At 38.7% G+C, this 24497-nt stretch overlaps 2 protein-coding genes across 2 annotated transcripts; one reads left to right on the top strand and one right to left on the bottom strand.

Annotated features, from left to right (window-relative positions):
* Nucleotides 1–213: 213 nt before the first annotated feature.
* Nucleotides 214–12310, bottom strand: tmc5 (transmembrane channel like 5). Its single transcript, XM_044113689.1, has 21 exons — nucleotides 11913–12310; nucleotides 11432–11573; nucleotides 10494–10681; nucleotides 9866–9943; nucleotides 8081–8197; nucleotides 7865–7967; nucleotides 6628–6709; nucleotides 6276–6536; nucleotides 5370–5512; nucleotides 5125–5269; nucleotides 4510–4662; nucleotides 4135–4301; nucleotides 3773–3848; nucleotides 3587–3684; nucleotides 3396–3491; nucleotides 3231–3306; nucleotides 2441–2574; nucleotides 2180–2353; nucleotides 1582–1660; nucleotides 1346–1438; nucleotides 214–1245 (listed from the first exon to the last, which is right to left on the bottom strand). The coding sequence occupies exons 2-21, from the start codon at nucleotides 11503–11505 to the stop codon at nucleotides 661–663; spliced, it is 2922 nt and encodes a 973-aa protein (XP_043969624.1). The 5' UTR covers nucleotides 11506–11573; nucleotides 11913–12310; the 3' UTR covers nucleotides 214–660.
* Nucleotides 12311–12975: 665 nt separating this feature from the next.
* LOC122829262 (transmembrane channel-like protein 7) lies at nucleotides 12976–24094 on the top strand. The gene is made up of 16 exons (XM_044113688.1): nucleotides 12976–13183; nucleotides 14196–14442; nucleotides 15544–15692; nucleotides 15786–15941; nucleotides 16032–16117; nucleotides 17346–17491; nucleotides 17718–17865; nucleotides 18627–18809; nucleotides 19420–19565; nucleotides 19653–19758; nucleotides 20665–20762; nucleotides 21637–21820; nucleotides 21961–22091; nucleotides 23035–23190; nucleotides 23295–23373; nucleotides 23460–24094. The coding sequence occupies exons 1-16, from the start codon at nucleotides 13168–13170 to the stop codon at nucleotides 23646–23648; spliced, it is 2220 nt and encodes a 739-aa protein (XP_043969623.1). The 5' UTR covers nucleotides 12976–13167; the 3' UTR covers nucleotides 23649–24094.
* The last annotated feature ends 403 nt before the right edge of the window (nucleotides 24095–24497 follow it).

The following is a 24497-nucleotide window of genomic DNA, read 5'->3' as shown; positions in this document are numbered from 1 at the left end:
TCATTACTTTTTTAAAAAAAATCATTTTCTATAATAGTTTCAATTATTGCACTTCCACTTTTTCAGAACTTTCTAAAATTCTTGTGAATTAAAAAAAGAACAAGCTGCTCCATCTCCAGAATCTTTTTATTTATTCTTTTTAAACATTGATTGATTTTATAAATATATAGCAAGTAAAACAATTAATGAAATATTATTTAACACTGGGTAAAAATATATACGTACACACTGGCCAGAAATAAAATGCTCAACTGTACAAAGATGTTAATTAAATTGAATTAATTTAAATAGTGTTTTGTCCATGCAAAACATAACTTTTTTATTTTCTAAGTGGTAACAGTTCTAGATAACCAACATTAATACAAGCAGTTAACATTTTTTTTCTTTTTTAAAGATTGCACTTAAAATGGCACATGATAAACCTCAATGTTCACTTCTATACCTCTACACACATCCATGGACAATACACTAGAACTAACACATACTCAGGTATATAAAAGAGGTGAACCTGCAGCTCTTATTCCCTTATAGCAGTATCTGTTACTTTTTAACTGAACTGAATAAGTTTCAGTCGAGAGAAACATCTGACATAATGGAAATGATTCATAACACAATAATGTTGATAATGTGACTTTTTCCGTTGAAGTCTGAGGCTTTTGGTCAATAACCATCATCATATTCATTCTGGGCCTGTTGCCGGGCCAACATGGCCTGGATGAGAGCGCTGGAGCCGGGAGGAGCCGGGTTTTGCCCCGGAGGATGGATCTTCTGATTCCATTCCTCTTCCTCTGCTTTCTGCCTGGCTTGCATGACTTGACTCATTACACTTGATAGGGGGGATGAAGCATCATGTGAATCATCTTCTCTGTCCCTTTCATTACTTTGTCTGACTTGGATAATGGAACTGTAAACTGGGCTACTTCGGTTAAAGTGGGTCGTGCTCCAGTAGTCATCCCTCTCTTCAGCCCTCTGTCTGGCTGCCAAGCTCTGCGCCACTGCATCGAGAGAAGGAGGGCGTCCATCGGTGGTTTCGTAGACGATTTCATCTTGTCTCTCAGCTTTCTGGCGGGCCAGCATGGCCTGCATCACGGCGTCAGAGGCGGAAATGTCAGACGGGACTGAAACGCCACTGGCACTGCGTCTCTCCTCTTCTTCCAGCTGCTGGCGAGCGAGTAGAACCTGAACCATTGCGTTTGAGTTGGACTGAGTTCCAAAGGAGCGCTCAGCTGAACGTCGACTTGCATGCTGAAGAACAACAAGACATTAGGTAAAGCACACACACATACACACACACAAAAAAACTGTAAACAAATCAGTTTTGAATAGAAATATGTGCAAAGCATACAGTTGTCCGTTTTTTGGGTTTTTTGATAACTTCCGGACAGGATTGCTGCAGGTTCTGCAACTTTTCTAACAGGAAGGACTTGTCTTTCCCCTCCTGATGAGTGAAAAATGTGAAGTAAAAAATCAGAGGTGGTTGTAAAATCAGCACAAAATGTATATGATAAATGAACTGGGAAAAAAAGCAAAATGAAATTAGTACTAGTCAAACACTCATTCAGGTGGACAATTTAAACCTACATTAATAATCTGCTTTCTCAGAAGAACAATGAGCTGCTTTCGGCCCTGAATGAGCTGCCAGAAGATGTATATGATGACACTGGGGGAAAAGAAACATGACAAGAATTGTTCACACTTTGACAACTATTGCGCAAAGATTCCACATTAATGAACAACGCACTCTGCACTTAGAGTGCCTGGCAACAGCATCCCTAATCCTTAAACGTTTCCACATTCCATCACTTTATGACCATAAACGCTTTTATATTTTAATCAGATTCTATGTGACAGACCTGTGCACAACTGTGAAGCAGATAGATAAAAAAAAAACCATCAATTTATGTATCGTTGTTGCAGAATCGCAGGGTCGAGGAACGTCCTAGCCAGGTCAGCAGGTTGAACCCAATCAGAAAGACCCTGAGCCAGGATTTGAACCCAGGACCTCTTTACTGCAAGACAACAGTGATACCAGCTGTGCCTGGATAGATCTAAATAAAACTATTATAAATATTAAGCACTTTTTTCAGTTGGTCTGTTACGTAAAATATGGCAGAAAGGTAACCGATGTCAAAAACCTTTTAAGACTCAATTAATAAAACATACACAGACGGATGCTTACAGGATGATGAGTGTGTTAAGAAAGTAGAAAATTTCACTCCTGATGACATTTTGGTAGATCCACACAACCCACTGAGCACTAGAAATATTGTTCACGCCATCTATCCACTCTCCAGTCACACTGAATGTGCTGTTGAGGCCCCGGAAAGGGCCACACTGCTCCGAAGGGGTCAGCCTGTGGTGGGAAATAGGATATCATCATATATGACACAGCATCAAGCTACAACACATCTTAGCAGCGGTGAAAGTCATGCTCATGTACCTCCAGGAGGTGTACGCAACGATAGACAGGGCTCCCACAAAGAAAGGAAAGAAGAGGAGAAAGATGAAGATGGTCTTCATCTGAGCTGCCCTGCCGGAACGCCGTGGAGGCTGGCAATTGTGAGTCAAACTGACCTAAGGGAGGAGCGGATACACATATTGATGAACATTAGCGCTTTAATATATGAGCGATTTTAGCCTGCTAGCTTCTGTCTTTACTCCACGTTGGAGAGTTGGTGACAAACACATGAATACAACAGCAAGAAAAACAACAAGCAGGTGTAATTCTACCTATAAAATGCATAATAGACCATACAATATAAAATGGAAAAGTTCCTTGGAGAAGACATGTTGGTCCACAGGTCATGCAGCCCTGGAGAGTGAGTCATATCCTCACTCAATAAAAGCCTAAGCATTGCGTCTATATTTCACAGAATAGAAAAGTTTTGAACTTGGAAAGCATGATATTAGAGGTCACTGAGTTTGTTCATTAAGCGTTTAACAATAGATCTACCTAGAGTTGTTTCGTAAATCAAACAAAGGCCACTTGATTATCCTCATTATTGAGAAACCAGAGCTCCCAGTTGCATAAAAGCAAAAATTAAATCTTTTTAACTGAGCAATGAAAGGATTTAAATTAATTATTGACAGAAATAAACAAAGAGTAACATGAGACCCAGACGGGTGAATAGTGCGACTCTGTTGGGAGAGGCATTGTATCTGCCTTTTCTATCTAGGTGTGTCATTGCGATATATAGTAGGTTTTCAAATCACCTTAAACCATCATTTACCTTTTTCAAGTAAAACAAGATGAAGAACTTGAGAATCTGGATCACAGGTAACAGAGGAGAGAAGTAGATTCCAATCCTAATGAAAGAAAAAGTGTAAACTTTTACTCAACTACCTCCTGCAATCATTCAAAACATGAAAATAGAAACTGCCCCGTATGTTTTTACCAGGCCAGAGTCTGAGCATAAATGATTTCCAGGACATTTCTGGCTACATCGAACTCTGGTACTCCTAAACGTGGTTGTATCTTGGTCCCAATCACACTGTTATCAAAAGAAATGTATAGTGCAGCTATCATTAAAGAATAATTCTCCATGCTTCATTGATGGTAATGTAAATGGGAAAAAATGCTACTCACTTGCTCAGAAACTCTCCAAACAAGGATCCCAGCATCAGAAAAATGAAATCGACAATGACCAAACGGTACAAAGCCTGTCCAACCATGGGCTCCCAGCACTGAGAGAAAACAAGTTTTTCAATGAATAAACACACAATAATTTATGACAAAAAAAAAAAGTAGTAAGGGATGTTGACAAATACATACTGTGAATTTCTGAGACACTGTATTCATCCAGTAATAGCACAAAACACCCAAAATGGATATCCGGAGTAACACATTTCTAAGAAAGAAAAAAAGACAAACAAGTCATTGTGTAGTGATAGAGAAAGTTAATTAAACAATATGCCATTATATCAGATCTGAACCTTTCTTTCAAAGACTTGAACAAAGTCAAGGTTTATTCAATGCAGTATCAGATTTTTATCTTGTCATGATAAAATTACTAACGGAAATATCTTAGAAAAACTCAAGCACATCTAACTACTGAAGAACAAATCTAGAAAAATGGATTCATTTTGTTTTAATGTCCTAAAACCTTTAGGGTATATGCACCCCTAACACCTCACCTGAACAACAGGGCATAAATCTGTTTGCGCTGGCTGGAGTACTGCTCGAACTTGTTGAAGAGGGAGAAGAAGAGGGGAATGACCATATTCATCAAAGACACTACAAAGGGAACCAGGAGTGTCTCTGCTTCCTTCAGTGCGGACCAAGTTTCGGTGTCTTCAGCCCGCTGTAACGATAACAAAGAGACAATCCTCAGAGATAAACACTGTTTGTGAGACGAAGTCTACGCATCTCTCCTGACAAAAGACATAAAACATAACTTAGGGTAATGGCACAGATGCTGTGCCTGTTGCTTTTAGAGTCAGTCCAGGTAATAACAGTTCTTTGTTATTGGATTTCGACAACAATAAGAACATGCTTGCACTCTTACGTACCTCGTCTTCGTATTGGCAGAGATAAAAGATGCTAGCTCCACAGCCAACAGCTAAACCGGTGGAGAGGAGCCAGGAGCTAAAATAAATCCCATACTTCTTCAGTTGTTCAGAAGTTGTTTGTCGCTCTCTGTGTGCCTTTTCTGATAAAGACTCCTGGAATAGCAGCAAGATGACAAATATTGCGCTAACTTTGCATTTTGTGCTTGAACAGCAACAAATTGTGTACTACACAAAAATATTTGAAAACAAGATGATATACATGTCCAAACTCTTCACATCAGTATCTGTTAAACTCAGTTTGAGATTTTTCATGACCTTTCACTCTGCGGCTGAGTTCAACCATTCTTTGTTACTAAGCTACTTAACAGTTGAATATGTGATGCTTAATAGTGAAAAAAAAATGTCAGAACCAAACCTTGTGCACACACGATGCTGGATTTTATAAACCTGTGGTCATAGAAGTTACTGTGACCTGAAATCTCAATTCAACTATTTGAATGGGTGAATGAATGCTTTTGGAGTTACAGAGTCATTTCATTTAGCTAGTAGGTCCACTTATTTCAAAGATTAAATGTTAATTTTCTCGCCAAATATCTTCAGAAGAGCAGGAGTCACCTTCAGCTGGATTCGAAGGTTGTTCTTACGCTGGTTCACTGCTTTCTCGTTGGTTATGCTGAAATCCCAGCTGCACAAGAGCTGCCATGCACTGTTTGAAGTTGGGTCTGCCAGGGCATAGTTTTTTTTAAAGGAGCTCGCCATGCTGCATTGGGATGAAGCCAGATTGCATAAAATGTGTATGTCACACGAAGAAATGCTGGAAGGTTAAGGTGGATGAAGTGACTGAAAGAAGAACAAAGTACCTGAAAATGAGCATGAGTCCACACAGCACCATATAGACCGAGATGGTAAAGAAATAGGCGAGCTGCATGTCGTAATCCACCAGGCCCCTAATTGTTTCATTGCTGTAGCTCCCGTAGTACATGATGGTGTAGTTGAAATAACCCTGAAGAAGCAAACATATATGAACGCCACCCGTGTGTGTGAGGTTTTGTATAAATACATTTTTACAAACTAGAGTTGCATTTAATCAGAGCTTCTACTATTTGACAAGGCTATATTTGTGCTTAAGTTCTCCCTGGGTGTGAGTGTGTGTGTGAATGGTTGTGTGTCCTGTCTGTCTCTGTGTTGCCCTGCGACAGACTGGCGACCTGTCCAGGAACGCAGCTGGAGATAAACACCAGGAACCCTCCTGACCCCATTAGGGACAAAGACCCCGGGCTGGGAATCGAACCCAGGACCTTCTTGCTGCAAGGCAACAGCTCTACCCACTGTGCCACTGTGCAGCCCTACGTCCTTCATTCATAGAGCAAATAAAGAGAACTATATGTTTAAATCATACCAAATCAAGAGCTATTGTTTTCTTAGCTACAACAACATAACATAACATTTGCCATTTGAAAATGCTATAAATTAAAATTTACATACAGACTTCCACTGACTGGTTATTCTGAAGACATAAATGCCAAACTGGAGTTGGTGAATAATAGGTTGGGTTAGTTTGATCAAGTAATTATATTCAGCATTGATAGTATTCAAAATCTAAGATTGAGAAAACCACCCCTTATTAGGTTGAAGATGAGTTATTTCCAAACAAGGAACTGACCTGACTGGACCTCTCTGAACATCAGCTTCAGTAAGCAATAACAAATCATATAAACTCTTTAAAGAGGCATCGGAATAATTTCCAGACCTATAAATCCACTTACAGCTCCGGTGAGTAACTCCAGACCTCTGAAGCTCACGTTTGGGGACACGTTGGGTGAAAGGTCATAAACCAGGAGTGGGATGGTAATGAAGCCAAAGTTGACCAGGAAGGAGAAAATGTTGAACAAGAGAAGCCACTTTAGGAGCACAAAATAGTTGAGAACACTGGAGCCAAATTTTCCCCCAATCTCCTTCATGATGCCTTGCCAAAGCTGCAGGGTCTGCCTGGCGGATTTTACACTGTAACCAAACCTTCGTATTGACTAAAGCAGAAGCAAGTGACACAAAAGCACACATAAGTATACACCCTCATTACATTTTTGAATGAAGTTTAAGTACAAAGAAAATACTGACCAGTGACATATTTTGAGAAAAATCAGATAAAGATGAGAAGTGATGGTACCGTCCTGAAGACTTGAATGCCATTAGTTGTGTCCTGTGAAAATACATTGATATAAGATCACATCTCAGATACAGTGCAAAACAGCAACACGGTCTGTATAAAAACCTTTGGCCCTTGTGTTGTGTAAGAAATCTGACTTACACACAAATGAGTCAAACATGAAGTGATTACCAGATTGCATTAGACTGTATTATTCTACTCGGGAGTTCCTGTCACATGCATGTTAGTATCTAATACACAAACATCTCAGGTTTGACCTTTAACTTCTTTTCTTCTGGTCCTCTTGAATGTTTCTGGCAAGACGTTTGTGTCTAACCATTCATTCACAGAGAAGTATCACAAAAATTTTCTAAATATGAGAAAAATACGACTTCTTCAGTATAGCTTAATGTTCATCATATATTAATTAAGTAAGTCTGCATATTCAAGAAGCCTGAAAATACTCTACAATGAGTCCTATCTATTGTAAAACCTGTGTTAATCGAGTAGTTGCATGTTTTATCTAAATGTTGATGTGAAAATAGTTCTGCTGGAAGAAGTGGGAAGAAAGGCCAAAAAATAAAGGTCAAACCCTCCAGGACAGCTGCAGGCTGCCCTCCGGGGCACTCAGAGGCCAGAGGTGTTTCAGCAGGAGGTCTAGAAAAGGCCATGCAGGAGCTCTCAGTTTTGTGGCCAACTATTTCAGAAATGCCCTGAATCTCTCCCTGCTTCAGGAGAGTCAAACTCATTGTCATTTCAGGCCACATCAAGATGATGAATGTCCTCAAAGGGCCAGTTGTGGCTGAAAGTACTAATAAAACTACCGTTTCAAAACTCTTAAAATATTAATGGTTGTCTCCACATTTGATGAGTACCTCTGAAATTTAATTACTATGAAACATCTTTTCACACTGATGTAATTTCACTCTATAAAACATAGACGCTCTTATCTTCAAGTTCTGTTTATTTTGTTGGTTCTCTGCAGTCCACATAAATCACTGTTGTGGGCCGGATTTGGCCCGCATACCTTGAGTTTGACACATGTGCTCTAGAGCTTTAAGTACAAGGCCACAATGGAAATAATTGAAACAAACAAGTATTTGCATAAGCTTGGTTTTATGGTTCCCAAAAAGGTTTGATGATTAACTGAGTGCATTGGAATGACTGCAGCAAGGGATTGTTTATCACCCTTTACTACTCTCCACAAACCTGACGTGTTTCTTCTCTTCAAAGCTCACAGGCAGCTCCCGGATCTTCCTGATTTGCTCCGTTGTCGACAGGGCAACAAGCTCCTTGATGAGGTTTTGTTCCTCTGTCAGACAAGAAACAACAAGATGGTTCTTTCAAAGAACCATCACCCAGTATGCAGATCGGGTGACGCACTTTGCACTCGTTGTAACCAAACACCCGGTGATGGGCTCGTACCATTTTCCATCTCGCTCTTGATGGCATCTTCTGTGAAAGCCGCATGGGCAGGATCAGCGTTAGGAAACATACTCATCCGTCTCATTGTTACTCCTCTCCATCTCATTGTCATGTTCCCTGTATAAATGTGAGGAGAAAAAAGACCAGGTGTGTTCATGGCTGAGTATTGACAATGCTGATATTTACATCAGTTCATAAATTCATTTATTTTTGCTGTATTTGTATAGAATGCTTGTCTATTTTTTCCCCCCCTCTAACCTATGCTTTTTTTGAGATAGTCGCGTTGGCCATAATGCACTGATAAAGATCCTTAAAGAGCAGGAAGTCAGAGTAAGCATATTTGTTTGAGAACGTATGTGGCAACTTTTATGCAACAGTATCTTTATTTCTGATTAAAACCTGTGATAGTGAAACTGATTGCACCACACTGCATTTAAATATTACTGTGCCGAATGTGTCACTTGATTGATGATATTACTTTTTGTTACTAATTACTTTTTGTACCTATCTGCCCCCATCCCCTCCCCACCCCTCCCATCCAGACATCACTAACTTGTATGAACAAATGTGAAGGGCGGGCATAGTAGTATGTTCATAGATAATCTTTTTGATGATTTTATCCTCTGGATTAAGTAATTATCTGGTTATATCAGATAATCTAAAATATTCACCTTAATCATATTTTTTTACTTTGTAAGAGCCAAATGATGAATTACTAAAACACCTTTTATCTCTCTTTGTCCTATGTGAGAGTTCTGGTTTGGTTTGTCTCAACATTTTTGGAAGAAAAATAAAAAACTTCCAAAATTAAACAGAACAAAAAGCTACACTTGAAATGATTTCTCACAGTTTACCCAGCATAATATACATAGCCTGTGTATGTATATTTTAAGAAACTATAATCAATCTGTGTCATTTTGTCTGAGCCTGCTTAGTCAGATTAAAATGGTCAGGGGATCAATAAAGACATCGGAATAAGTCAAAACAGTGTGTACAAAAACTTCACAGCATCGTTCAACCAGTGTGATCCATTATAACAAACAAAAATGTAAAAAAATGTATATAAATTGTTAAAGTTTTAGGCCTGTAATGTAACTGTAAAGGTATTTATAGTATAATTAAAGTCACAAAGCCAAAGCAAATGCCTGCTTACCATATGTCCATTTGCTAACATTATACTTTTATCAGATTAATGCATATTTGCCCTGTGATCCGCGGTGTATGATATAAATAGTAAACACTGCTCCAGCATTAGCCTTTTCTGCCTTCAATGGTCTACTTTCATTTTCAATTGTCCAGCATATTGAGGTGAGTGAATTTTCATTTCTGCAGACAGCATACTGTCATCTAGTCCTCTATACATTTTAGGCTTGCAGTACAAATTAAAGTCCTGTCACCTTAAGAGACACTTGGTGACCGCAAAAGCTGAATATGAAAATCCTTCAGGACTTATTTCACATAATATAATTTATTTTTTCACATAAACGTGTTTTTAGATACGACAAAATGTATGGTTAGATAAGGAATAGTGTGAACTAAGTCAAAATTAAGTTCAATCTGCTTTATTTTCTCTGCCAGCTTCCTTGTTCTCATCGATAGTTAGTGTCTAAGTTCTGCATTAATGATTATCCAATGGGGATTTCTAAGGAGGTTAATAACCGAAGAGAATCTTCCGGTACACAGAACTACACAGAACTCATTCAGCAAAAATATCACAAAAAAATCCTAAATTAATACATTTAGTGATTAAAACATCTAAGAGATAAAATTGGTGAAACACACTACCTGAAATTGAAGAGTGAAGTTGAACAGGTGGTAGGCGATCATACTGAGAATCTGGGTCAGTCTGAAATGTGTTGTTATCTGAATGATAAAGTGTGGAGAAAAGAAAGAAGTCAAACAAAATGGTTACAAAGAGACACAGAGGTAAAAAAGTAAACAGCCACTAATTAAACATGACTAGACGTTTGAAGGGATCCAAAGATCCACATAAAAAAGAAGGGTAAAATAATTATTTACATAAGGGAACATCAAGAATACAGAAGGAAAAAGTTACAATGTTAGCAGTATTACCAAAAATGCATTTTAGCATCAAATGTCAAACTTATTCTTTAGTCTCAGCTTTTCCAACTTGAATTAAACAGAAGTTATTGCATGTAGAAATGAAGGTATTCCAAATGCATAAATGTTATTTTTTATTCAGTGACTCTGTGTTAGCTTAAAGCCAAGGTATTTATTGTTCAACCCAAAGGACAGATTTTAAATCTTTGCCCTGTTAAAGTAACTTCGCTGTACTTTATTAAGAGCAGTCTCTTCGGTTCTTTTCACTTAATATTGGTGAAATAAAGTTTTGTGAAGGCAACAAAAAACAAGGTCTAATTTTATCTTCGCAGCTCAGTTGGGATTCACTTACTGGGGTTATGCTGCAATGGAGGACTTCCCAGGCGTGTGGAGATGAGCCCCATGGGGACGTTTTCTCTCCCACTCCAACCATCCCCGGCTGCTCCCCACTCACCGTCATCTCTGGGCTCAACATTATGCCCCCACTGGGCTGGGTCTACTCTCGCATACGGATTGGTATGCTGGTGTGTCCTGGAAGACCTGAATGCCAAAAGATGAGTTGCTCCCATTCAGTTTGCTACGTTGTTAAAAAAAAAGAAAGTCTCTAATTTATGGTAAAATACTGGCAGCTGCGGTTGCCAGAATTTTTCCATATAAATACGATGCAATCAGCGAATCTTTACTGTATCTTTACGGCAAAATCCATAAATAAATTCCGGCAATCAAAGCCGCCAGTATTTTTATGTAAATTAGAGATTTTTTCTTTTTTTTTCTTTTTTTTTACTTTGCATGTTTATGATTATGACATGCTTGAAGTTGATATTTAAACTAGAATATTTCAGATACAAACAATTTTTTTTTTTTTTACGTAAGACTCTGGTCATGTTTAAACACTAGATTTCATGCAACACAGAAATTAAAGTCTTTATAAAAAGCTTTGTGTTTTTCAAATATTTGTACATCAGTGGGACAGGCTTTACGGTGAAACTTATTTGTTACATTTTTTTCTTCCTTTAATTTTTACATGTGCTGTTGGCATGCCTGTCTTTAGTGTAACAGTAAGCAAGTTAAGCCTTCATACAAACATGACCTTTGAGTTCATATCATAAAACTTAGAGTAGATTAAAAGAAGTACATCTTCATCACTGCCTATTTCTTTATATTCAATTGGGTTTCAGTGATATAGAATATTGCAGGATTTTTAGACAATACTTTATAAAATTAAAGAACACTCCAACACAAAACAAGAGAAGAAGACATTGCTTAGACAGAATAGTTGGTCATACAAACCTCCTGTCAATTTCCAGAGTCTCACTGTCATGGTAGGCTGGGTTAAAAACTCCACCATTACTGTAACTCGTCATTAGATCCTTAAAAGCAGACCCTTTTATTCTTCAAAAAGTGGGAATTTTCATCAAGTCCTGATTACGTCCTGCGGAAAAGAGGACAAAACAGTCAAATGAACTGAATAAAACATTTTCCATCTAATATTTTCCTTTGAACTATTTAGCCCTCCTTATTAAGTTGCCCTCATTCAGCATTAATATAGCCTAAACAAACAGTGTCACATGTTTAAGCCAAGTGGGTTTAAGCAGAGTGACAGCTATATTGTTTGAGGAAAGCATGTGTAATTTAATCTTCTGCTCTAATCCGCATCTGTTCATTATTAATTCATTGAGGAGGATTGGTTTCTGCCCCACATAGGGCCAAATAGGTTCTGACAGAAATTCAACTACATCAAATAACAACATTATTATTAAACTCGTCTTACCTTTTAGTGATCCAGTGGAAACTGTGTGAAAATATTGTTGTAGTTAAGGTCTTAGGACTCCTCCGGTCCATGCAGGACAAACCTGATGTGAGCCTGTGAGCCAACCTGGGGCATACTGCGTGAGAGAGATAATATATTCCCTGTCTACCAGGAAGTGTGATCTTGTAAAGTTAAAAGTCCACTCCTGAATATTACAAGCCTGTCTATCACAGCTCGACATGTGAGAAACAATTATATGTGTTAGCTAACATTTAAAGGGTTTCTTTATGGAGACTTTGGTGTGCTTCTTAGAGTTCAGCGTGTGGTAGTGCAAAAGTACTTAGCCGTTGCTAAGTGACAAGAAACTTTAACAAGTAAAGGAAATGCATGACTAAGAAGAGCCACATTCCCCACGAAGAGAAAATGTCTTAGAAATTGGACAATATTAGCATGTAATAACTATCTGTAACATAAACACAAGGTTTGTCTAAAAGAAAATAACTAAAGCTTTTGAAGCCCTGATACCAAAATAGTTTACAGACCTAGAAAACACGTAAATGTATACAAACCGACCTGGTACATTAATAACCCCATGTACTGTACTCATAGTTAGGCTCAAAATTATTCATACATCTGGCAGATTTAGATATAAAGTATACAAACTGGGGTTGTTTTCCCACAGCGCCAAACAGGCTGATATGTATATGTCTGGGTGTAATTAGTCAATATAATGTGAGTTGAATTATGGAAGAACTTTTCTCTATTGTTTTTTTTTATTTAATTGAAGATATGACTATACTAAATATGGCATTTTATATATGAATACAGAAAACAATTTTTAAAGATATTTAAATTGAGGTAAAAGAGCATAAATTTGCTAGGAATTAAAATTGCCTAAATTTCAGCAAACAAACATAATTACTGTACCGAAATTGCATATAAAAAATACGAACAAACCTATTCTTATGACATTTTAGTTGAAACTATGTAAGGCAGGTCCAGATGAGATAAAAAGACTACATTTCATTAGCTACTTAAAAAATGAAACCAAACCAAACACAAATAACGTCTGTATCGGACTTCCATAGCTTATGTCTGGGATCGGTAACCGCATTCAGGAAGTTGTTTGTGGGGATGGATTGTTGTCTTCCTGACAACAGCTGGAGGGTTTCCTCTCTTGTATAGTGTTTTGCCGACGAAGTCTTCTGGTTCTATATTTATTTTGCAGCTTTTTGAATCCGTTAAAGCTACGGTTTTTCTACTGAACAGAGGAACAATGGAGGACGACTCAGGTGATTATGAACTTCTTAGCGAACCTCTGCTACTTTTACGAACTTGTCCAACAGGTCAATATGGTTCAGTTTTAGCTTGTCTGCTAACATTGCTAACTCCGAGCTAACGTCACATTCCTGCTAAAGTTGTTCTGCTTGTCAACGATTGTCTTAAAATTAGCTTCTCTTTTTTTTAATGACACAAGGCTCGTACCTAGTGGGGAAAAGTTCGGGATTCATGATTGTATCAAGTGTGAAAATGGGAAAATATATGTATTTGCATCAATCCAGATTAATGAAATATAATGTTTTTGTCTTATCTTTATCTTATCTTGGTCCATATCTTTTAGTCCATCCATTCATGTTTTCTCACAATCCTTACCATTAGGCTTTTCCTCCTAAAACCTTATTTTTCCACTAAGGTGAGTAAATCTAAACTGAAAGTATTTTTCCTAAGTCACGATGTAGACAAAAACTAAATGGGTTGGTAGATTACAATATGAGTTTATGATTAAATACATTAAGGAATTCAAAACTCAAAATTTGAGTTCAAAATATAAACAAACGACAACAACAACAAAAAGTCATGGTAAAGTGTTTATTTCTATTTTTGTGCAGAACATACACCTTTCACTGCATTGCAAGTGTGTCTTGAATGTGTTTCATGTTGTGGGAAAACTAACGCATCAAATCATATTCATATTAAAACATGAATTTCAATATATAAATCCAATCTTTGGCAAGACCTGAAAATGACTCTTCACAGAAACTGACTGAGGTTGAGCTGATTGTCAAAGAGGAATTCATTTCCTGATAGACCTCCAGTATAGATTAATGAAGGCTGGATACAAATACACACCACACTTTTCAGTTTCCTGTTGAATGAAGGAAATGGTATCCTTTTTTTTTTTTTTTTTGTGACCGTAATTAGTAAAACAGCTTTATTTTGTTAAAGTCAATTAGTTTCTTTCCTTGCTAATTTCTATATGTTTTTATTAACAAAGCTATGTTTTTTTTTTTTGTTTGTTTTAAGTTTTCTTCATTAGCGATGGGGGACGGATCACCAGCAACCCGCTGCTGGACCAACTTCCCAGCTACCAGTCGCTGCTGTACCGCAGAAAATCGTCAAGCGTCAAAAGCAGAGGGAGCTGGAAAGGAAGGCTGAGCATCTCTAGCAGGATGAACACGGTCAACAGACTGGAGGAGAGGCAGAAGAGTCAGATGGAGCAGCGCGCCATCAGAGAATTACCCTTACCCATGGCTGACAAACGCAGACACAAGTAGGAAACTCCCGAGTATCCATCAAATGTCTTCTAACGCAATCAGAAAAGCTCTCATGTTGCTTCATGTTTTTGTGGTTGCGTGCAGGAAGTAGGCGTGCGCCGCAATGGGATTCTCACTGTGTGAATGTGTGGGTGCTTGAAATCCTTTAAAAAATTCGAGAAAATATGCTTTCAAGGTTTGGAAAGTGCTTGATTTTGGTGTAAAGTCCTTAAAATGCTTCATATGCAAACTGTAAATTTTTATTTTTAATAAAGCGCAATCTAACATCTGATTAAAAGCCTAAATTTGGCAAGCAATATTTACATTTGAAATCGGATATTTTAAAAAATTATAAAAAGAGACACACTTTTTTTTTTTTCCCTCACTGCCGGAAGTTAAATCAGACCAAACTTCTCTTGTTTTAGTCAGGCTAGAACTACCAAAATTAATTACTTCTATTTGATAAATGCAAATAAAACTTAGCAAGAACACGTTTTTAGAGACTTTATTTGTAATTTTCCTGGACCAATTGAATGCATAAGGTGTGTCCAAGAGATATTACAAGACATAAAAATGTTGTTACATTTCAGTTTATCTTGCCTGCTGTAGAATGAAGAATACTGTCACAATATGTTATTACCGTAGTAACAGAAACAGATGACATAAATAGGAAATTGAAACTGTCTTCTGTAGCTCACTTGTATTATTTTTGAAAATATTATTTAGCTTGGTCCTGGAAAAGTTTGAAAACGTACTTTGAAAATGCTTGAAAAGGGCTTGAATTTCACTGTGGGGAAAACCCTGTGTATGATGCCCGGAAGGAGAACTACAGCAGAATTAACACAAACATTTAAATCAAATTTGGAGAAATTATTGAATTACTTTCTAAGGAAGTGTGAAAACCTTCTCTCTGCCAGCTGAACAGCTATAAGCAGCAACAGGTGAGGGAGGGGCAGAGGATTCTAGTCACTCTTGACACTTTCTCAGCTTCTCACTTGCATGAACCCAATAGTAGAAACTATCTGGCTTCCAAAACCAACCAACTTCTGAATACCTTGATAGCAGTAGTCAGTCGGCGCCTGATAGTAACATTTTGTTTTGTCTGCATCACCTGCCAGAGATCAGCGCAAGGAGGAGAGGAAAGACTTAAGCAGCTGCAGACAGTGGAGGGCAGGCGCTCGCAGGTACATGAAGAGGCTGACGGATGACGCTCACGCATTTCTAAGCTCCATGAAGCTCTGGAGGGCGGACATCCACCAGATAGAGGGTGAGACAAACAAAGGCTCATCTTTACGATCCGGTTTTTGGTTTTTGGTCGTGCTCTTTTTTTTTTTTACCGTTCTCTTTCATTTGTCTGTAGGGATGTTTGGAACGGGGATCCTTTCCTACTTCTCCTTTCTGCGCTTCCTGGTTGCGCTCAACCTGATCGTTTTTCTGGTCATGTTCTGCTTTGTCATGCTGCCCATGATCATCGACCCCCAGCCCAGTAGAAATGTCACCTACAACGAGAATCAAGGTGCGGGGACACACCTGTTTGTTTCCGTCACGAAGCTTAAACTGGAGGGGAAATGGCGAAGCGCCTGAATCTAACCGCGTTTTCCTACAGGAAATGTTTGCAGTACCTACCCAAGCACCACTCGCAAGATACTCATAAACTACCACGAACATATCCGAGATCTGCTTTCTGGTGAAGTAAGTTTCTGTGCGATCCAGCTAATGTTTTATTTATGGTTAATCAGATAAAGTAGGGGATGTGACTTAAGGGTTTCATTGGTGGGAACACGCAGGGAAAATGAACTGGAGTATGTTTTTCTGTAGCTATTGCTGTATTCTAATGTTAATGTATGATATTTATTTTCCTGGTAATACTTAAACAAGTTAAACCTTTACAGGGTTTATTAACCAGGCGGGCCGCCAGCCTTTACTGGTCCTCCCACCAGGCTAAGCAAATTATTTTCCTTTATATAGCAGTAAATCTAAGTCTAAATTGTAAGTGGCGGGATGCACTATTTTTATTTTTTTTTTTCGGCGCAAATGCGGTGAGAATCTGAATGCAGAGTGGAATGTATCGTGCGGTAGCGATAAGAAAAACAAATGGCGGCGTAAATAACATGCAGTGGCATTTTATGCATATTTTATCATCATCGTATTAGTATTAGTAATCAGCCACTAGATTTTAGGACATTTTTCCAGTCAGTTAGCTATAAGGGGAGACGCAACAGGAAGATCACTGATGTTTTGAAAATCTCTGAAAATACACGGACCTGCAACTCTGCTCCTTCCTCATCACACCCAGTTTAACATTAATGTTTGATTTGACCTTCAATTCACGCTACCTGTTATTTTTGGATAATAAACAGTAGTAAACTTTAGAAGATAATTATTTGAAAAAGAAAAAGGCATTTGTTTATGCATACAGAACGTACCGGAAGGGATATATTTGTTTAGCCCACTTCTGTATTTTCTTTGTTGTTGATGTTTTACTTCCAAAGTTTCCAGTCAGCTTTTAACATTTTTTTAACATAAACGCTGTGGGGCAACTGATGGGCTGCCCTAACGCGACGTTTCTGCTGCTGCTGCTTTAAAAACAAAACAATAACATAAGACTTAAGAGAAACAAAGAAATATAAATCGATAATAACAACAGAGGATAATAGAGAATTGTGCCAAACATTGTGTGCTGTAAAGACTATTTTGGCTTAAATTTGTCTCTGTTTTAAGCATTTTATTCACCCAGAATGTAGAACCTCCAACTTCTTCAGCTGTTTTTTTACTTTTCCGTCTGTCTGAGGTTCTTTGAATGATTTCGCTCAGTGTTGTAGCTGTTTTGATTGAATCACTTGGCTTGCTTTACCTACCTCTGAAGTTACTGTGTGTATAAAGCTATGTTCAGGACTTAATCATTGTGCTTTATCTCCAGGGCATTCTGGAACGGACTTACCTTTTATACGGCTTCTACAAAAAGGATGAAATCCGTTTCCCAAAGTTCATATACAAACTGCCGCTGGCATATCTCCTCGCAACTCTAGGATACCTCCTCCTGAGTCTGCTCTGGATTGTTAAAAGGTATTGGAAAAAAAGGTCCCAACTCCTCACAAATTGAGCTCATTTCCGAATACAAACGTTTGTGTTGAAGACTCCAGCACAGATTAGACGAATTGCGGAGTCTGTTCTGATTGGCGTAGCTGCGTGACGAAAACCGCGTCATTTTGTTTACAGAGAGCCACCGGCCTGCCGAACTCAATGCCCACATGAAGTACGTTGGAGCCTTACGTTTTGTGTTTTCTTTAAGGTCCGCTGAAGGATTCAAGCGCCATCTGATCAAAGATGAGGATCGCTTTCAAAGCTTCTGTAACAAGATCTTTGCGGGCTGGGACTTCTGCATCACCAGCGAGAGCGCAGCGAACCAGAAGAGGAACAGTCTGCTCTACGAGCTCAAGGTCAGCGCAGGACTCTGTTTAAGCCTTTCAGTCAGTTTTAAAAGGAGTTTGAATCATTTAAAGTTTGTTGTCTCTCTCTCTATATATATTAAGAGAGATAAATCAAACAGATTTTGCGCCACTAACAACATCTTAGCATATTTCCATCCTGATATATTATCACACCTTTTGGCAGATCTGCTGAAGCTGCCTCGTGTTTCCAGATTTTAACCAAATATTACTTGAGCTGTATGTACATATTTGCCCTATTTTGACTCTGGAGTAAAAAAAAATATATCTACAGTAAATTAAAACCGTGCCACCAACATTTGTTTTAGAAAATAAAAAAATGGCTAGAATTCATAGGTTAAAGCCTAAAACCAGGACATTTTTGACAGTGATGATTGTATGTAAACTTCTGCCTTGCAAACATGGAACGTCTATTGTATTTCTGTGCATATTCACAAAAGCTATTGCCTTGACTCTTCGCTGAACTCATTTGTTATGGACTGGTTGAGTGCGAAAGGCACTTGAGTTAATGGACGCCATTAACTTTATGAATGTGGGATCTGTACAGATTTATCAAAAACCCGTTCTTTGGCTGTAAAAGCAGATATTTCCTGTTTTCATTTGGTCAAAAACACCATTGGAAACACAAGTAAACAGTGTGGTTCCTCTTATTTATTGGCCCGAAATTATCCCGGCTTTCTTGCTGTGGGTCATGCCTCTCTGGTTTCCATATTTACTGCTATGACAGCGGATCACGTTTTCTGTATCTCCAGACTGATTTGGAGGACGAGCGGATCAAACAGAAAATGGCGGATCGCACCAGACAGGACAAGTGTCGGATTTATCTCCTCCGTGTCATCCTCAACATGTTTGTCATTGGAGTGCTGGCCGCTTGCTTCTTCTCCATCTATGTTGCCACCACCTTCTCCCAGAAAGAAGGAAAAAAAAACAAAAAGGTAACATATCACCGACATGAGTTTTGTTTCAAGCATGGCGTCCATCTTTTAATGTCAGTTTTCTTAATACGATTCTTCCCGTTGTGTTTTTCTCTTTTCCGTTCCTCTGGAGCATCGTCACTGTTCATTATTTTGATGGTTCTGACCAGAGGTCGAGTTAACGGAATATTTTCCGTGTTTGACCGGTTATTTCTTTGAAACGACGGGAAAATTTGAAGCCCGTCTGTCATTTGACGGGTTATAATTCACACCCCTGACTGGTGCACATGAGCAGACATTGCAGACTTTACGCACACATTTCATCGCACAGGCAACTAAAATCAATTAGTAAAAAGATCCTTTCTGAAAATCACCTCCTGGATATTCGGTTGTGTTGAGGAGATCTAGGTGATGGAATAACCTAAACAATTTCCAGATTTACGGAACATTTGACGAGTAAACATTAAGCAAATTTGTTTTACACGCTTTATTTACAAAGTTTTACATTATCATTTTTTTCTAAAATGCAAACTTCCACTAACATCCGTCTATAAACATTTTGAAAAATCGATCCTGTGTAGTACAGTCATCGACGCAAGTCACTTGGAGTGCAACTGTTTCCTTCCTGCAGGTGAATTTCATGGTGGATCTCATCCATGAGTATCTGCCCTCCATAGTCATCACCTTGGCCAACTTCATCACGCCGCTCCTCTTCTCTGTCATCATCAACTATGAAGATTACTCGCCCGCCTTCGAAATCCGCTTCACTCTCATGAGGTGCAGTGTTACCCCCATACACTCGTCCTGCTAAGTTAGTTTGGGAGAAACGGCGACCGTCGTCTGAACTTCACCTTCTCTCCACAGGTGTGTCTTCATGCGGTTGACCAGCATTGTCGTTTTGCTCTTCTCTCTGTGGTCTCAGCTCAATGATTGTGGAACGGATCCCTGTGGCAACCAAAAACTTTGCCCTGTAAGTTGTTTTTCCTCTGATTTCAATAATTAGCTCAACAGTAAAACAGCTCCACGTTTTTGTCACATTTCAACCACAAACTTTAATGCATTTTATTGGGATTTAATATGACACGCCAACACAAAGCAGTGTGGAGACATTAATGTAAGTGGAAGGAAAATGATGCTTTGTTGTCGTCATTTTTTTTTTTTTATTTGTTTGGATTTATTTTCAGCCACTTTTACCGAAATGTGTAAATAATATCAGTTACAAACAGGCTCTATAAGTAGGGTTGGAATATTCATTTATCATTGTTCCAGGATGGAGTTTGCCTTTTTATAATGAAGCGTATCCATGTGTTAGATTGGCCCAGTCAAAGTCTAAGGCAACCTCGTTTATAGATGCTCCTGATCCAGTCTGACTGCTTATTCATGTAAAAAGCAGCATTGTTTTCTTCTTTTTTTTTTTTTTTTCTACCGGAGAAACTTTTAACTTGACAATGTCGACTCAAACCCATCTTGAATTTTTCGGGTTCTGTTTCGGTATCCAGTTTCCTAACCCTCTGGAGTACCTGGCTGACGGTGCCATTTTTACCACCAGCCAGTCAGAAATCTTTTTTAATTGATGCAGGTGGATAAATATTTGGTGCCATGACCTAAACCTCTAAACTCTACAGCTAAAAATAACCTACATTTCTACGTGGGAGCAGGTTTTCTGTTGGTGCAGCCTTAGATTGTGTGGGCTCAGAATTTAGCTTCATAATAATACTAAAAATAATCTCTTCTCGTCTCATACTCTCCTAGACCTTCCAGTTCAAACCTCTGCTAACAGCAGAATGTGTGTTTGGTCAGATTTGTTTTGTTGTTCTCTCTTTAACCATCTCCGTGGGTTTGTGTTTTTGTTTTGTTTTTGTTTTTCAATCTGCAGTGCTGGGAGACCCGTGTGGGCCAGGAGATGTACAAGCTCACCATATTTGACTTCATCATTATTCTTGCAGTCACCATCTTTGTGGAGTTTCCCCGAAAGTAAGTTCATGTGAGAAACGACGGTTATTTCATCACGAGGCGACACGGCCCCTTGGCACAGGGACACGTTTCTTATAAAACGGGTTTATGAACGGCTCAGGGCGCTGCTGTTCAGTTTGAGCCGCCTTAGATCAGCTTTCTATGATTCATAGAAGATTATGGACGACTTGTTGAGGAAGAGTCGCAGGGCCAGAGGATGAGGAGACGACCAGCTCACCGTGTTTCACAGAATGAATCGTTCTTGGAAAATGTGCTGGGGTTAAAACTGACCTCCATCCAACAGTAAAACCATGACTTGAGGTTTCATTACGCTGAGTGCCCCCTACTGGTCAGATATTTATTACGCAAATTAATCAGGAAATTTGCACAAATCAGGTCTCCTGCATTCCAAGGTGATTGTTGAAGTGTCAGGATTGTGTGGTCTGAAATTAATTGAGAATTGTGTTGTTATTGACTCACAGCTGCTTTTGATTCTGTCGTGGTGTGTAGCAGGTAATGGCGCTTTGAACTTTGAATTATTCTACTGCGGTCTGCTCAACCACAGAATGCTCACTCAAACAGCTTTTGTCGTCTCGTCAAATGGACTTTAAACATAGGAACAATATGATAGAAAGTTTTTTTTCCCCCTAACTTTAGAAAACCATGACCTTCCAATAAGTGGCCAACCCAGGCTTGTTTGATAAATAAGAGCAACAGTCCAACACACCAAACTAACCAGCTGCGTAGCCGTAGGAGTTTACGTTTCAAAATGTGTGTGTTGTTTAAACTGATACCAATTGAAGATTATATTTCTGGTTGACCTCAGTTACATTTTTATTTGTGTTTTTTCAGTTTCTCTGAGTTTCATGACAGCCACTTTTCTCTTCCTGCTCAGGATGCTTGTAAATTTCTGTGCTTGTCCCTTGGCTAAGATGTGGGGCCAGCAGGAGTTCAGTATTCCTCAAAATGTGCTGGAAATTGTCTACGGTCAGACCATCTGCTGGATCGGCACTTTCTACTGTCCCATGCTTCCGGCCATCTGCACCATCAAATACTTCTGTATCTTCTACATCAAAAAGGTTGCTGCTGCTTCTTTTTTTTTGTTTGATTGTATGAACTTAAAAGTGTGAAAACTGCAAAGTGATTTGCTCTTTTAATTTTTCTATATACATGTAAATGCAGCGTATTTATATGTGTATATCGTCTTAATCTCTCATAGTTGTCGTTGATCAGAAACTGCCGTCCGGCCACCCGGCCGTTTCGAGCGTCCAGCTCCAATTTCTTCTTCCTTGGTGTGTTGCTGATCGGCCTGATTCTCGCCTGCTTGCCCATTTCTATTAGCCTTGCTCAGTAAGTGTCGTGCAAAATGATATGCCTGCTTGAGACTCTCAGCTACTTTACTAATCACATGGAACAGGTTTGACGCAAATGTACAGCAGCCCTCCAATCTCAGATTTCCTAGACTTGCCTTTATTAAGATGGAAGAACATCTTAATGAGTCGGGATATCACTGATTCACTGAAATGTTCCTTTATTTCAGTAATTCAACTCAAAAAGTCAAAAACCCATATGAGTGTAAATCATTACACACAGGGCGATTTATTTTATACCTTTATTCATGGTAATTTTATTTAATGTGGTCTAAAGTTAATGAGAGTTCAGTTTTTCCAGAGGGTTTACACATCAGATAAGATTAAAACAGGATGGTAAATACAGTAATCTTATGCTATGGCCGTATTAAGGCCTTCTCCATCATGGGGAAAACTGCTGAATGGACAGTTGTCCTCTACAAGGAGATTAAGCTCTAAAGGTTACAGCAAAACTGCAGCCGTTAGCACAGGGGCCTGCAGCTCTGGAGCCACGACTCTTTAAAACTTAACCAACTGACGGTAAGAAACATAAATTAACAAATGCATGCTTCAGTTGTTTTTTTCTGTTTGTTTTTTGTCATGGAATAATTCCCGATTTCTATAACAGACACTAACAGTAGTGATTATATTCTTTAGATTTTAGATTTTAAACCGTTTAAATCCAATGAGTTTGTCGTACTTGAGTTTTCCTTATTTTAATTAATTGAAATATTTACACGTTTTGCAATACCCTTTTTTTTTCTTTTTTTTTTTCTTTTTTTGGGAGATCTGTTGGGGATTTTTATTTTATTTGTACCAAGTGCAAAATCGATAAAGCTGCATTGTTATGTGCATATGCACTTTTTAATTTTGCACTACAGTTTACCGACCATCATTCTGGTTCTGTTTGGATTTTGTTTTCACTTTTCTCTCTCTGCATGCAGAATAAAGTCCTCGCAGGCGTGCGGACCGTTTTTTAGGTACAACACGTCCTGGGAGGCGCTTCCAGACGCAGTAGAAGCCCTGCCACAAAACGCCAAAACCTTCATTCACTTGCTCGCGTCAGAGACCTTCGCCGTCTCTTTCTTTGTGGTTACGTGGTGAGTTGTCGGTGTGGTGTTTTACACTTTAGTAGACGTACTTCTTCTTGTCTTTCTGGCTGAACTTAAAAATGTTTCTTTTTTTTCTCTTATTCTTTTTACAGTTTGGCCATGTTTTATGTGATTGCTCTTGCTGGAGCTCACAAGAAAGTCATCAATCAACTAAGGGAGAAGCTCGTCATGGTGGGGAGGCTGGACGGTTTGCAAAGTGAAGGCTTGCCGGGGAAAAATCCGTGCACTGAAATCTTGCCGGGTTTTTTGTTTTACAGGAGGGCCAGGACAAACGCTTCCTGATCCGGAAGCTGTGTCAGGCCCAGAATGTCCGAGGGGTCAAATCCACACCTCGGCTCTGCAGTCCCAGCAGGCGGAGCCCCAGCTACCACACCAGCTTCTCCAGCAATTTCAGCGAGGCGGTGGTCCTGGCACATTCTCCACCAAAGTCCTCCACTCACGTGTGAGGCACGGAGAAGACAAACATGCGGGAGTTGAACCAACAAAATAAATATGATCTACATTGTTTCTACTTTTCTTACATTCATTTGTTTTGTTTTGTTTTCCTGTATTAACACTGACACGTGTTTCTGCGAATATGCTAACATCCTGTCAGTTTTCAGTGTTTTTCTTATGACATATTTTTATATGTAGTCAAAATGGTTTTAGGTCTGCTGTTGTGTTTTTACTCGTATCTTTTCCTTCTAAGAAGGACTTAATTTCACATTAATGTGCTTCACTTCTTTATAAACAGCGTCTTTACATTTCATGCACTTTAAGAGTTTGTTTCAGCGTTCTTTTTACCAAAGCGATCTGTATTTAGCCATGTGTACATTTCTTTATTTGGTTTTATACACAACATTATAGAAACAGCTGTGCAGTAAACTAATAAATTTGCATTGTTTGAACAAAAGGAATTGTGTTTGAACGTTTCTTTGTAACCTTAAAACCCCTGGGTTATTTTAGAATTGGAGCAGAATGGCTTCTTTCTGCTCAGTCCAAAACCTATAGTAGTTGGTGCATAAAGAGAGGAAAAACCAAGTTTGTAATATAAAAGAAAAGAAAATATGCACACAGATTTTGACTCTACATTGCCTTTACAAATGTATTCTGACCACTTAAAACTTTCAACACTGTCCTGTTAAAACCACATAGTATCTTTTATTGGGACTTCTGTGCTGCACCAATATTGCTACACCAATATTGCTACGTATTCTCATTTAGATTTAGGTCTGAAATTTGACTAGGCCATTCTGCTTTGATCCGAACCATAATGTATCACTGGATGAATGGAATCTCCACCTTCACCTCGGTCT

The sequence above is a fragment of the Gambusia affinis genome, linkage group LG04 (assembly GCF_019740435.1).
Source record: "Gambusia affinis linkage group LG04, SWU_Gaff_1.0, whole genome shotgun sequence".
In the NCBI taxonomy this organism is placed as follows: Eukaryota; Metazoa; Chordata; class Actinopteri; order Cyprinodontiformes; family Poeciliidae; genus Gambusia; species Gambusia affinis.
The sequence above is the reverse complement of the archived record's forward strand: the minus strand, read 5'-3'. Positions and strand labels throughout refer to the sequence as shown.